At 33.8% G+C, this 14129-nt stretch overlaps 1 protein-coding gene across 1 annotated transcript in view; it reads left to right on the top strand.

Moving 5' to 3' along the window:
• The window catches only part of Cse1 (chromosome segregation 1), a 439186-nt gene that overhangs the window by 206963 nt on the left and 218094 nt on the right, over window positions 1-14129 (top strand). Inside the window, exon 9 of the mRNA XM_090402147.1 lies at window positions 5702-5869. Coding sequence (XP_090258273.1) covers window positions 5702-5869 — 168 coding nt within the window. The remainder of the gene's footprint in view (window positions 1-5701; window positions 5870-14129) is intronic.

Genomic DNA, 14129 nt, shown 5'->3' with positions numbered 1-14129 from the left:
ACTAGCTAAACAAAAGTCATGGGAGGACTTTGGCAAGAATATAGAAAATAAATATCAAGAAGGTGGCAAAATATTCTGGAGGTTGTTGAAGAAGCTTAGGAATGGAGGAAAGAGTGCTGTAAAAGGAGTTAGAGATGATAAAGGTGACATGAAAACAGGAGAAAAAGATATCCTTTAAGTATGGAGTAATTACTTTGAAAAACTGCCAAATGAAACAAGCAGTGATGACAGCACAGTGGTAAAAAACACTGACCAGGCATGCAGTCAGGAATACATATCCATACTTGAAGTAGAAAAAGCCATGAAATGCTTGAAATGTGGAAAGGCAGCAGGAGTAGACAATATTCGGACAGAAATACTGAAGTATGGTGGTATAAAAGTCTTACAGTGGCTGCACTGCATAGTTCAGAAAGACTGGACAGAGGTACGAATTCCCAATGATTTGAGTAGAGCTCTAATAGTGCCCATATATAAAAAGGGAAATAAAACTGAATGTGAGAATTACAGAGGTATTTCCCTACTGAGTGTTCCTGGCAAGATCTATGCAAGCATACTTGAGAAACGGTTGAGAAGAATTGTGGAAGAAAAGCTTGGTGAAGAACAAGCTGGATTCAGGCCAAATAGAGGCTGTCAGGATCAAATCTTCACTTTACGACAAATAGTCGAGAAAGCATGGGAATATAACAAAGATCTGTATTTAAGTTTTGTTGATTTGGAAAAGGCATATGACAAGGTGCCAATGGAGAAGCTATTCAATACGCTGCTGTTATATGGTGTCAGTGGGGCATTATATCTAGCAATAATTAGTCTTTATTTGTGTTGTGAGTCAGCAGTTAGAATTGAAGCAAGTACAGGAAGATTGTTTAATGTTAAATCTGGTGTGAGACAAGGATGTACATTATCCTCTTGTTATTCATTATCTATATCGATCACATTATGAAGGAAAGTGGTAACATGATATCAAAATTGGAGAAGTTAATGTCAGCTCTTTGCTTTATTCGGATGATGTTATACTTGTAAATAAATCCGCTACAAGTCTGCAAGATTCTCTGACTAAATTGAATAGCTGTTGCAATAGATATGGTATGAAGGTCAGCAATAAAAAGACAAAGACAATGAAAATAGGCAGAATCATTGAAAATGTCAACTGTGTTGTGAATGCAGAACCTGTGGAACAAGTGAAACATTTCTGCTACTTGGGCATGATTTTTACTGAAGATGGTAAATTAAATATAGAAATAGACAATAGATTCAGCAAAGCTGGTATGGTGGGAAGTCAATTGTATAAATTCATATGGAATAAGAGAGAAATTAGTTGGAACACTAAATTAGCTGTATACAAGACAGTGTTCAAACCAGTTTGAACTTATGGATCTGAGAGCTGGGTCAGAAGTAAAACACGACCAAAGACTAGAGACAGCAGATATGAGATATGAACAGATGGCATCAATGGCAATATCATATTAAAAACGAGGATATTAGGAAAGAACTTGACATTGTCAGCATCCAGGAATGCGTTAGCAGTGCTAATCTCAGGTGGTATGGTCACTTAAACAGAATGGGCGGGGAAATGTTAGCAAAACAAGTGTTCTCTGCCAGGTTGGCAGCAAAACGACCCAGAGGAAGATCAAGATATAGGTGGATTGATACGGTACAAAGTGCCTTAGACGATAGAAATATAAGATCTGATAATGTTGGAGTTTTGACAAGTAACAGACTGATTTGGAGGAAAATTGTAGATAGGAAGTTAGTAATGATGTAGTTTTTTTCATGTAGTACTATCATATCCTGTACATCCCTTGAGGGTACATTTCAGGAATTTGATGATGAACAAGTGAAAAAATTCATACAACTATTCAAACAACTATCTATCCCTCTGATCATTGTATTTTAATAATGTGATAAAAATTGTTACTACTTGTATGTGGAAATATGACTTAGACATTAATTTGGGATTGTGCACTCTAAACTATTAATTCTTGATATATAAAAGAGGATGATCTGCTTAACAGGTGAACCCACTCTCACTCACAGACTCCTGAAGGGGAGATATGAGAGTGGAGGGGTTTGTGTGTGTGTGTGTGTGTGTGTGTGTGTGTGTGTGTGTGTGTGTGTGTGTGTGTGTGTGTGTGTGTGTGTGTGTGTGTGTGTGGTCATATGACCTGGACTAGCTCCTATTGATGAACCCTTGATAAAGATAAATGAATATTAGGTTTAAGTTTTTTAATGCTTTCCATCTTGATAAAGGTGGAAACTGGTCTGGGTAAGGTAATCACCCTTCCCATAATGCATAGCATCATGCTCAAAAGGAAGTGTGTTTTGCATTATGGAATACCAAAGAATATAATTTCTTGTCAAGTATGATTTAAATTTGTTACCAAATGAAAACTTTATACAACTATGTGTAGAACTCTGAGATTGTCAACTACCACCCTGTATACTAAGTTGTGGATTTGCTGCTTCATCACAATGGAAAAGGAAATGCATTCTGACTTCCATTATTTTTCTTTTGGATATTCTATATATATATATCCTTGACTGCATTCCATTTAAGTTATGGATTATTTCATTAGAGGTTTTTGATATAATCTTTTGAGAATATCAATTTTTGTGTACAACTGACTTTGATTCATCATATTGACAGATAGTTTGTCTTGTGTATGAAAGTCATCTCGTGTACAATCTAACAATGTTGAAACTGTAAACATCCATGCCTTTATGTCAAAATGTGTAAAGGCACATATGCTTAACACTCCAGATACCTCTTATGGTTTGAACTGTGTCTCTAATAGCATTAATATCAAAATGAACGCTTTAAACTTGATGGGAGGGGTGGGGAGAGAGCTCTCACATCACTGTGATCTAGATTCATCGAAATACTAAGAACCAAATCGATATAGAAGTTATATTTTCCATATCCAAGTAGCAAAATGGTGAATCATGCTATTCATAAAATATTCTATATTAGAGATAATTGTAGAAAGATCTTTTGCTTAATGAGAAATAAATTATAATAGACAAAGTATATTCTTGTTTTATTCCTTCACCCAAGCATATTATCCCATAATGTACAGCACAGTCTTCTAGCTCCTACTGATAAGACCTCAGTTGGGTAAGAACTTTATCATAATGCATAGTCATGTAAGTCAGAGTAAGCACCTAGAAAAGCTGAAGGAGGTATATGAACAGATGCTTGGCTGAAGTCATATAAAACCTGGTCACTACTGGAAAACTTGTATTAAGAAAAGTGAGAAGCTCTGTTTGACAGATAAGAGTGATTAGCAAACTTTATCAGTTTATGGAAGTAAGCTTGCAAAATCTCACATTTGTTTAAACTTTCTTTTTTTAATCCACATAATTTTTTTGGATTGTAATGATAGAACTGAGCTCTCCTTAAGCATTACGACAACATGCACATCCACTCTTGTAACATCTGTTGTTCTTTTCTGAATAATTGACACTCTTACAATTTGAACTGAAAGATAACAATGAAACATGGTTGAAAACTTTGCTACTATTAAACACATTTATGTAAGTACTTTGTTTTGCTTATTTTAAAATATAATTTTCCCATCATTTCAGGATTTCTTTTTGTGCATTTATTTTTATTATTAGCAATACATTTAAATTATGCTAAGAAAATATTTATACCACATCATGCAAAATGTCACTTAAAATTAAAATGCTGCCTCCTCCACTACCACCACTTGATTTTATTCTTCATTATTAGCAGTTTAATTCTTTTACTACATAATATTGTTATAGAAAAAATGTCTCAGCCGGGTTATACAAGAAAACTTCTGAGATGACATCACCGGAATTCTTTTTTGTCATTTAATCAAATTTCTTAAATTGAGAATATTTGATTTTAGCTTTAATAAGTGATAGTTTATTAAAATTGCCATTTATTAATTTCGTTGGCTTCATTGGCTGGGTGAAGAGTCATCACCACTCTCCAACCAACATGCTATGGTTTCAAGTCCACTATGACATGGATGTTTGTGAAAGTAATTTTTGTAATTGAGTATGAGACCTCTTATTGAGAGTGGGAAACTATATTTGATCTCTAAAGCTGGGCTCTGAAATTATCTTGCCTACTCTCACAGAACCAAAGGTAATATAGGTTTACACCCTTTCATAGGTGTGAAAGGGTTTAATTTTTAATGAAAATAATTTGAGGAAAATTCTCTACATGCCAAGCTATTCAAAACATCTGATGAAGAACAAACTGAGATTAGTTTAAAAATTTTCTAGTTTTTACTAATGAATATGGTATTTCAAAAAGATCAGAGGAAAAAAAATCATGGGATAAATATAATTTTACTGCATGCATAGTATGAATATAGTAAAACGATTAAAAAAATCGAATGATTATATTTAGAATTAATTATTCCATCTTCTGTCATTCAAAATCAGAAAAAAAAGGATATGATCTGCCATTGTCAGCCAAGTGCTTAAGGTATCTGCTCTCAAACTAACAAGCTATGGGTTTGAATCCTGATGTGGATATGTGTTGGTTTTAATTTCATAACCGAGTGTGAGACCATTCTGCTTATTGGAGGAGTGGCTTGAAAATATTTCATGTTTGGGTTTCTGGACCAGGTAAAAATACAAAAAATTATAAAACAAGGTAATAAAAATGCAAAAAAAAAAAAAAAAATCCTTAGCTCACCTATGGTACTAATGCACTGTAGATTTACAACCTTTTGTGTGGGGAAGTCAAAAAAAAAAAAAAAAAAAAAGTTTTTCAGCGTATGTTAATTTTGAGTTGCACACGAAGAAATGTTTCTCTACTTCATTATGTGGTGGTGGTGGTATTTTTCCTTCTAATATATTTAATACATAAAAAGATAAATGTTTTCTTATGTAATGATCTGACATCATCCATTCATCGTTCATTGGATATCAACAGATGCAGTATGAACACTGAAATGCTCAGTGATGTATCACACCAGTCCTTGCCACATGGACCTGTTGTATGCTTTTCTGGAGGCTTTAATTCTCTGAAGATCAGTCACTCCAGACACACTATCCATCCATCTCGTTGACAGTCTACCCCTTCCTTTTTTCCAGGAACTTTTCCTTCTGTTACTGTTCTGAGAAGTCATCCTTTCAATGTGCCCAAAGTATTTATCTGACATCATTGCACAATTAATATTGCATAGCATGATCATTTTATTTTTGATTACCCAAATATCACCTGAGTTTTTTTTAAAAAAAATAGTAATAAGAATATACAGTAATCTATTTATCCAACCTTCAAAATAACAACCCTTTAGTTAAACCTATGCCTGCATGTCAACTGATTTCTGGTAGAATGCTGTGTAAGTGTACTTCAAATATTCAACCCTTCATCTATCAGAACAGCAAGTTCTGATAGTTGAAGGATCAGATGAACAGTAGATTATTATAGATTACAGTTACATTTGAGTCACACACAAAGAAATGTTTTCTTTACGCTTTTATCTTATGAAGGTGGATGTTTTTTTTTATCTCACAAACCAGCCAGAGACTGTTTCCAGACTTAATACCCTTCATAAGGCTTCATAACCTTATTTGCTTTGGTTCTGATTTCAAAACATCCACCATTCTTCATTTGGCAACATGAAGGATAGTGGTTGTCATATTAGTTTAAATATAAATAATTGCATAAATAAATTAAATCTGCAGTTTTATTGAATGTTCAGTTCTTTATTTTTAGGAAGATGAAGAGGCTGGGTTATTAGAGCATTTGAAATCACAAATTTGTGACAATATTGGACTATATGCCCAAAAGTATGATGAAGAATTTCAGAATTGCTTACCTGCCTTTGTCACCACAGTATGGCATTTATTAACATCTACTGGACAGCAAGTGAAATATGACTTGGTTAGTTCAAAGCTTTTTTTTTTAATGTATTTAATTGATTTTTTATTTCAGTGTAATATGGAAACTCTTGCTCACCTTATTAAACACCTAGTGAGATTATTAATAATATTAATTTACTCCCAAGATATAGTTTTGGAATTAATAGTGACTGAAATTTTCAGCTGTCAAAATGACTTGATTTTCTTTTTTCTCTTAAATTTCTGTCCATAACCAGATACATTGTACTTTATTATTGCTCTGTTTTTATAAGCATAAGTGTGAGATCAGTTGAGAAAAGTTTTCAAAGCATTTATTAAAATTATTGGAAAAGATGGTGGATAGTATATTATTAGCTCTTAAGAAATGAGTAATAATTAGCAAACTAAATGTGTGTGGTCATGAAGATGATTATTATTATTATTCCTATCATGGATTTCAGGCCAGGTGGCCTGTTCTGGTCTTCTGATTCTTCTTTTTCCACTTATTTTATATTTGTATAAATTTTTGGTAGTCTGCTGTTGTCCATTCGATTTAAATGTTCTATCCATTTTTGTTTATATAATATAATAATTAATTGATTTTATATTCAGGGATTATAAAATTTCTTCATTTGTTTTATGGTCTCACTTGGTATATCCAGCTATTTTTCTGTGAGATTTCATTTCTGATGTTTGAATTCGTTTTTCATGTTTCCTTTTTATGGTCCATGTTTTGCTTCTGTATAGTAGAGTTAGTTTCAACAAGATATTATATAGTCTGATTCTAGTGTGTTTTTGTACTAGGGATGGCTTATGTTATTTATTATGCCATTTACTTTGACAAAGTTTGATATTTTAGTCTGACTTTTTCTTCTTAGGATGTGATAAATCACATCCCAAGTATTTGAAAGTATTTACTTGTTCTAATATTTTATTAGAACAAGTAAATATGAGGGTGGTCTGAAAAGTTCTCTGCCTTGACCATATATGGCAGCAATATCGGCAAGATTTTTTTTTTTTTTTTTCTAAGTTGGTACATCTGAAATCCATGTGAAATTGCAAGTCATTCTATCAAGTAGTTTGTTTTATACAGCTGTCTGAAGCAAACGTGTTGTCTGTATCCCTTGAAATGGATAAAATTGAGTATCGTGCGGTTATAAAATTCTTTTTAAAAGAAGGTTTAACGCCAAAATAAATTCATTCGAAGTTCATAAAAGTTTATGGACACTCTTCTCCATCGTTTTTGACAATTAAGAAATGGGCTGCCGAGTTTAAACTTGGCCACACCAGCCTTGAAGATGATTGACATGAAGGAAGTCCAAAAAGTAACAACACCAGAAATCATTGATCAAGTGCACGATATGATATTGGATGACCGGCGAGTCAAAATGCATGAAATTGCTGAGATTATAGGCATTTCAAAAGAACGAGTAAGATGGGTGCCTTGCTTGCTCACAGCAGATCAAAAACACACTTGCATGAAAATCACTGAACAGTGCTTGGAGCATTTTAACAAGAATAAAACTGATTTTGTGTGTCAATTTATTACTATGGATGAGACTTAGATTCACCATTACAAACCAGAATCCAAACAGCAGTCAAAACAGTGGACAGAAGCCAGTTGTTCAGCACCAAAGAAGACAAAGTCAGTTCCATCAGCAGGAAAGGTCATGGCATTGGCGTGTTGGGATGCTGAAGGCATTTTGTTTATTAATTATCTTGAAAAGGGTAAAACAATAACCGTGGAATACTATTTTGATCTTTTAACCAGACTAGACAAAAAAATTCGTGAGAAAAGACCTGGTTTGCAGAAGAAAAAAATCATCTTTCATCGGGACAATGCACCTGCCCACAAAGGTGTTTTGGCAATGGGAAAATTAAGGGATCTGCACTATGAATTGTTGAAACATCCACCTTGTTCCCCAGATTTTACTCCCTCTGACTTCTACCTCTTCCCAAAACTAAAACTCTTCCTCACTGGGCGTTTTTCTTTAAATCAAAAGGTGATTGCAGCTGTAGAGGGTTTTTTTTGCAGATCTTGCTGAGAATCACTATAGGGATGGGATAATTGGGTTGGAGCATTGCTGGAATAAATGTATTATTAGTCTTAAGAGAGAGATTATGTTGAAAAATAAAAATAATTTTGAAATTATAAATTCGTTTTTTCATTGTTAGGCCAAGAACTTTTCAGACTACCCTTGTACATATATATATTTATATCATATATTTAAAAATGCTTTTAACATGATTGTTTTTTAATTGCCTCAATCTATTTTTTAAATTAGGATACTAAACAAATTTTGTTTGGATGATTGTAAACAAGTACACTAAAATGCTACTCTATGAGATAGGGGTTTGTGTATACTGTTTGTCTAGTTAAAATTTGAGTACCTGATGTTATTAGGCATATAAGATTATCAGTATAATTAGTTGTTTTGGGGAGAAGAAAGGATAATTACTCAGAGTAATCAAGAAAATTACATAAACAGTTATTTGTAGTGCACATTACTCTATGATCACTAACATTGAATGTAATAAGATAGTAAGATACATAATGGCTTATGATAGTATAACATGTAAACAGTTCCCTGAGGTATTTTCAAGGATATTGATAACAAAGCAAAACTGAATAGGAATGCATAATTTTAAGTAAATTTTCTTGCTTTGTGTTTTTTGATTTTTCTGTGCTTGTCTTCATCCTCATCATTTTGAAAATACTTCTGTTGCTATAAGTGATAAAGATATTTTGAAAGTAAAATCTTAACTCAAACAGACCCTAAACCCACAGTATGGTGGAGATACGTTGAAGATATCTTTATTGTTTGGAATCGCACAAAAAAAGGACCTGTTCGACTTTCTTAACAAAATCAACTCTCTACACCACACAATCAAATTCACTCTAGAACTTGAAAAAGATAACTAATTATCATTTCTGGACACTTTAATTAAGAAGCTTCCGAATGGGGATATCAACCTCTCAGTTTACCGCAAGCCTACCAATACAGAACATTATTTACATTTCACTTCCTGCCACCACATTTCTCAGAAACTTAGTATTGCACACATGTTGAAGAACTGTGCCTCCCTCCTTACAACAGATCAACAAGACCTCCAGGAAGAACTATCCCTGATATCCACCAACCTTACCATGAATGGATTTCCTCGAAGACTCGTCCACAGAATACTTTTCTCTGAACCCCAACAAAGACAACAAGATGATGTACGTTATATTTCTACCATCGTCATTCCATACTTAGGGACGGTTTCCAATAAGATTGCTAGACTCCTTAGACCACATAAAATAAGAGTGGCCTTTTAACCCACAGAAACGAATAGACAATTCTTAAGATCTCCAAAAGATAGCCATCCTTTCTCCAAATATGCTGGAGTTTATAACATACCCTGCTCGTGCGGCTTGAATTACATCGCCCAAACTTTGGAGAGTGATTATTAAAGAAAAGACTTAGGAATAAAAATATAATATAGGCAAGAAAAAAAAAAAAACAGGATCTCCTAGATGACAATTCTACTTACCAAATTATAGATAGAGATCTCATTATGTCTCAAAACCACCTCGTATGTATGGGGTACCTCAAATCCTTAAATCTATTGTAATATACCTCTACTCCCTATAGTTGATAGTATAGCACTCCAACTTGAAAAGTTGTTCAACAGTTAGCTAAGTCAGTTTATCCTACTGACCATTAACAACTTCTATCACATCGGTTTTCTTCCATCTAATCCTGTATCAAGTGGTGTTCAAAGCATGGTCTGACAGTCCTGACTTACCAGAGTAATAACGGCAGCAAATGTATTTATTTTCTCCTAGGTGGATGTTAACAGATCTTCCTGTCTATCCATAGTAGGCTAAGTCATAGGGAAATTCACACATTCCAGGATATGCTAAAGGATTGTGTCTGTCCTTGGGAGAGTGGACCAAAGTAGCTAATTTGACATGTGATTTTAATGTGATGTGAAAGTTATATTTTATTAGTACTTTGGCTGTTTTTTTTTTCAGATGTGCCTCGTATATATGGAATAGGAATGTTTTGTGTTTATGTGCTTGAGGACGGGGGAGAGAAGTGGAAGGGCCATGATGTATTATTTTATCATTTGGCCAGCAGCTACAGCTCTCACAAAAGAGTATGTCAAAGACAGTTGAGTTCTGTGGAAAGAGCTGCATCATTAGAACAAATAGCCTTACTTCTGTGCATAAGTGTTTTTAGAATTCCATACTGTTGGAATAGATGATGTGATTGTGTAGCTATCTTCCTGTGTGCATTGCCTTTCTATAGGCGGAAAAAGATAGTGAACCATCTGAAAAGTGAATAATGTGTCAAGAAAAGGCAAACAGTTATTTGATTCTTTTTCTAATGTGAAGTGAATTTTGGACTATTGGCTGTTAAGGTAAGTTACAAAAGAATCTAATATGTCTTGTCCATTGGGCCAAATGGCAATCACATCAACAAATTATAACAACACTAAGGGTTTGAAAGTGGTTGTAGTAAGTACTTTGTTCTTAAAATGTAAACATTAGCTAAACGGTGAGAACCCATTATGTCAACAGATCTTCCTGTCTGTTCGTAGTAGGCTAAGTAATAGGGAAATTTGCACATTCCAGGATATGCTAAAGGATGGAGTCTGTCCTAAGGAGAGTGAACCAAATTAATCTGTTTGCAAAGTTTTCTTTGCCAAGTAAAGTAACCATGAATAGTAAATTTGAATAATTAGAGATATCCAGAAGTTGCTAAATTAAGTAACTTCTCTTAATTTAATTACTATTAAGTGTATGTTAGTGGTACATTAGTAAATAAGGAAGTGACATCAAAACTAACAGTTATGGTAAGTCATGACTGTCAGACCATGCTTTGAACATCACTTGATACAGGATTAGATGGAAGAAAACTGATGTGATAGAAGTTGTTAATGGTCAGAATAACTATTTTTAGCATCAACAATGGCTTCTAATCTGAACAAGTGTGGTTGCATTAATTTGCCAAAAATTGGGAGACTGTCATTTTAAGATCAACTCTTACTCATAATACTTCTTTTATTCAACATTGGAGGTGCCAAATTAGGACTTGATCTTTTTTGTCAATTACTCATTATCACATATAAACTGTAACTTTTTTTTTTTTTTTTTTTGCTTTGAAGATGCTGGTCTGAAATCCAGAAAATATAACACTCTTAATAAACATTTTATAAATTAGTTTTGTTTAGTGTTCTAATACCATTAAAATAAGTGATGAATAATGTCCAACACCTAAGTTTATCAACTAAAGTGCATGGAACCTTATCTTCTCCACTTTTGGAGAATGCAGTTTTGGCAATTTAAAGGTGGTTTTTGTTTGAGCAAATTTCTATCCATGATCTGTTCATCCTCATTCTTTGACACCTCTGACTAAACTATATATGTGATGGATGGTATTAAGTCATGAAGTTTAGTTTCCATTGATCAGACCTTCATATTTAATATCCATTCATTAGCTATTTTCAGTATGACAGATTCCTCCCTGGTTGATTTTTTAATCACATAATATTATGTCAGCACTGTCTTTATGAGGAGGCTAAAAAGTTCTGATAAACACCTAGAACAAAAATGATATTAAAGCAACTGATGTAATCAAAAGAAAGAACATTTTAAAACCCTTTAATCCCCATGCTTCATCAAATTGTAATAATTTGTTCTTTTTCTTTTAGGATATATAAGAAATGCCAGGGGTTATGAAGAAATTTCAGAAATACGAGAACTTTTCAGCACACCCCTCATAGAACTGTTATGTCCTCCAGAATGTGTGTCTTGTACCATATCATTAGCTTCAGACTGATCACTTATTTTTATTATTATTATTATTTGCATGTAGGAGAAGGGAGAAACTGGGCTCTGTTGTCAAATTCACTTACCGGTATTGTCGTACATATCAATTTCCAGATTTCTAACTTGAAAAACTTAAACCTTGTTACTGTAATATTTAGCTGCACTATTTTTTGTGATTGGATTCACAATGTCAGATACCATTTGTTAAAATTGCATGGGAAAATACACATTTGTTATATTAACATAAAATATGTTTCTTTAATTACACAAAATGTTGAAAGTTTATTTTTCACTTTTCTATAGTCTAACTAAGTCAAACTAATTAAACTAAATTTATTAGACTATAATAAATTTAGTTTAATCCTTTAACCAAGTGTAAGCAAACAAAGTTCGCACCTGAAAATACAGGTGTACCATCTTATTATTGAATTACTCTGGATTTAGAGAAAGATGTTGAAAGTTTATTTTTCACTTGGTTAGACTATAATAAATTTAGTTTGATGCTTTATCGGAGTGTAAGCAAACAAAGTTTGCACCTGAAAATATCTTCAGGACTGAGGTAAGGTAGTACCTCAGTCCTGAAGATATTTTCAGGACTGAGGTACTACCTCAGTCCAACACCAGGCAACTCCGAGCAAAGGTGAACCAAGCTTTCATTACTCCTTGTCTCAGTATCACCCATAATGCAAAGCACATCTCCTTGCAGACATGTATACTGCTATGCATTAAGGGAAGGGCCACTCCCAGACCGGTTTCAACATTTATTGAGGCCTCGTCAGTGGGAGGCAGACCCAAATGTGTAGATACTAAGGCAGAAGTAATAGGAGAGGTCATATTTACCTATAGGAGTTGCCAACAGTACCACCTTATTATTGAATTACTCTGGATTTAGAGAAAGATGTTGAAAGTTTATTTTTCACTTGGTTAGACTATAATAAATTTAGTTTAATCCTTTATCCAAGTGTAAGCAAACAAAGTTTGCACCTAAAAATATGTTCAGGAGTGAGGTAAGGTAGTGCAACTCTGAGCAAAGGTGGACCAAGATCTCATCACTCCTGGTCTCAGTATCTCCCATACACTTGGATAAAGGATTAAACTAAATTTATTATAGTCTAACCAAGTGAAAAATAACCTTTCAACATCTCTAAATCCAGAGTAATTCAATAATAAGGTGGGACACCTGTTGGCAATCTTATAGGTAAATATGACCTCTCCTATTACTTCTGCCTTAGTATCTCCACGTTTGGATCTGCCTCCCACTGACAAGACCTCAATAAAGGTTGAAACCGGTCTGGGTAGTGGCTCTTCCCTTAATGCATAGCAGTATACATCTCCACAAGGAGATGTGATTTGCATTATGGGAGATACTGAGACAAGGAGTGATGAGAGCTTGGTCCACCTTTGCTCGGAGTTGCCGGGTGTTGCATTACCTTACCTCAGTCATGAAGATATTTTCAGGTGCAAACTTTGTTTGCTTACACTTGGATAAAGGATTAAACTAAATTTATTATAATTACACAAAATATTATGAAATGCATATGCTTGTGAGATAAGATACTTTTAACTAGCTAAATACACATATCTCATAGTTCAAGGACAATTGTTGATACTATTGGTGTCTGTATTTCTTTGTTAAAGAGTTTATTTAATATATAATTTGATTTCATCCATGTATAATGTGAATTAATTAAATGGTTAACTCTGGCTATAGTAAACATCGATAACAAACTCACCAAAGCAAAATGATACAGTACCAAATGAAAACTGCATTTAGTTTAGTGGCATTGCATGCCCATTTCGGTTGGGTGTGCTGTTGTGGCTTATGCAACCTGCACCAAAAATTCACGTCAATTTGACATGAATGATTGCATTTTTATTGGTGTAGGAAAGTTTTAAGAGTGTATAGCATATCAGTGCTCATCTTAATTGGTCTAATGCAATTAATTATAGGATAACTTTGAATGCTTTAATTTATCAATTAATTGTAACCAAATCTGCATAGAGTGGGGGACAATGTGTTTGTTTTAAGTTACTGTATATTAGAAAACAATAATGAAGGAGAATTCTATATTTGGTTGGTATATTTTTATTATTATTATTATTATTACGGGTATCTCCATGGAGTCAGTAGACTCATTGCGGGAGACCCAAACTAGCAAAACAATATCTGTCATATCTCTTCTTGAATTCATTTACAGACAAAGAGCTCACAACTAAGTCAGGCAATGAATTCCACTCATTCACCACCCTCCAGGCAAAAAACCTTGTTCTGACACCTTTGTTAACCACACTTTTCTTTAATTTCCAGAGATGGCCTCTTGTTCTTCCATCACTATCACACAGCTGAAACATTTCCCCTGCATCAATCCTATAAAAACCTTTTAGTAATTTGAATGTTTCTATCATATCCCCTCTTCTTCGCCTATCAACCAATCTCTGCAATCCACAAGCTCTCAATCTATCAATGTAGGGAGCATTTTTTATA

The sequence above is a fragment of the Typopeltis vanoorti genome, chromosome 12 (genome assembly GCF_054136105.1).
Source record: "Typopeltis vanoorti isolate ZY-2024b chromosome 12, IOZ_Tvanoo_1.0, whole genome shotgun sequence".
NCBI classification, from domain to species: domain Eukaryota; kingdom Metazoa; phylum Arthropoda; class Arachnida; order Uropygi; family Thelyphonidae; genus Typopeltis; species Typopeltis vanoorti.
The sequence above is the reverse complement of the archived record's forward strand: the minus strand, read 5'-3'. Positions and strand labels throughout refer to the sequence as shown.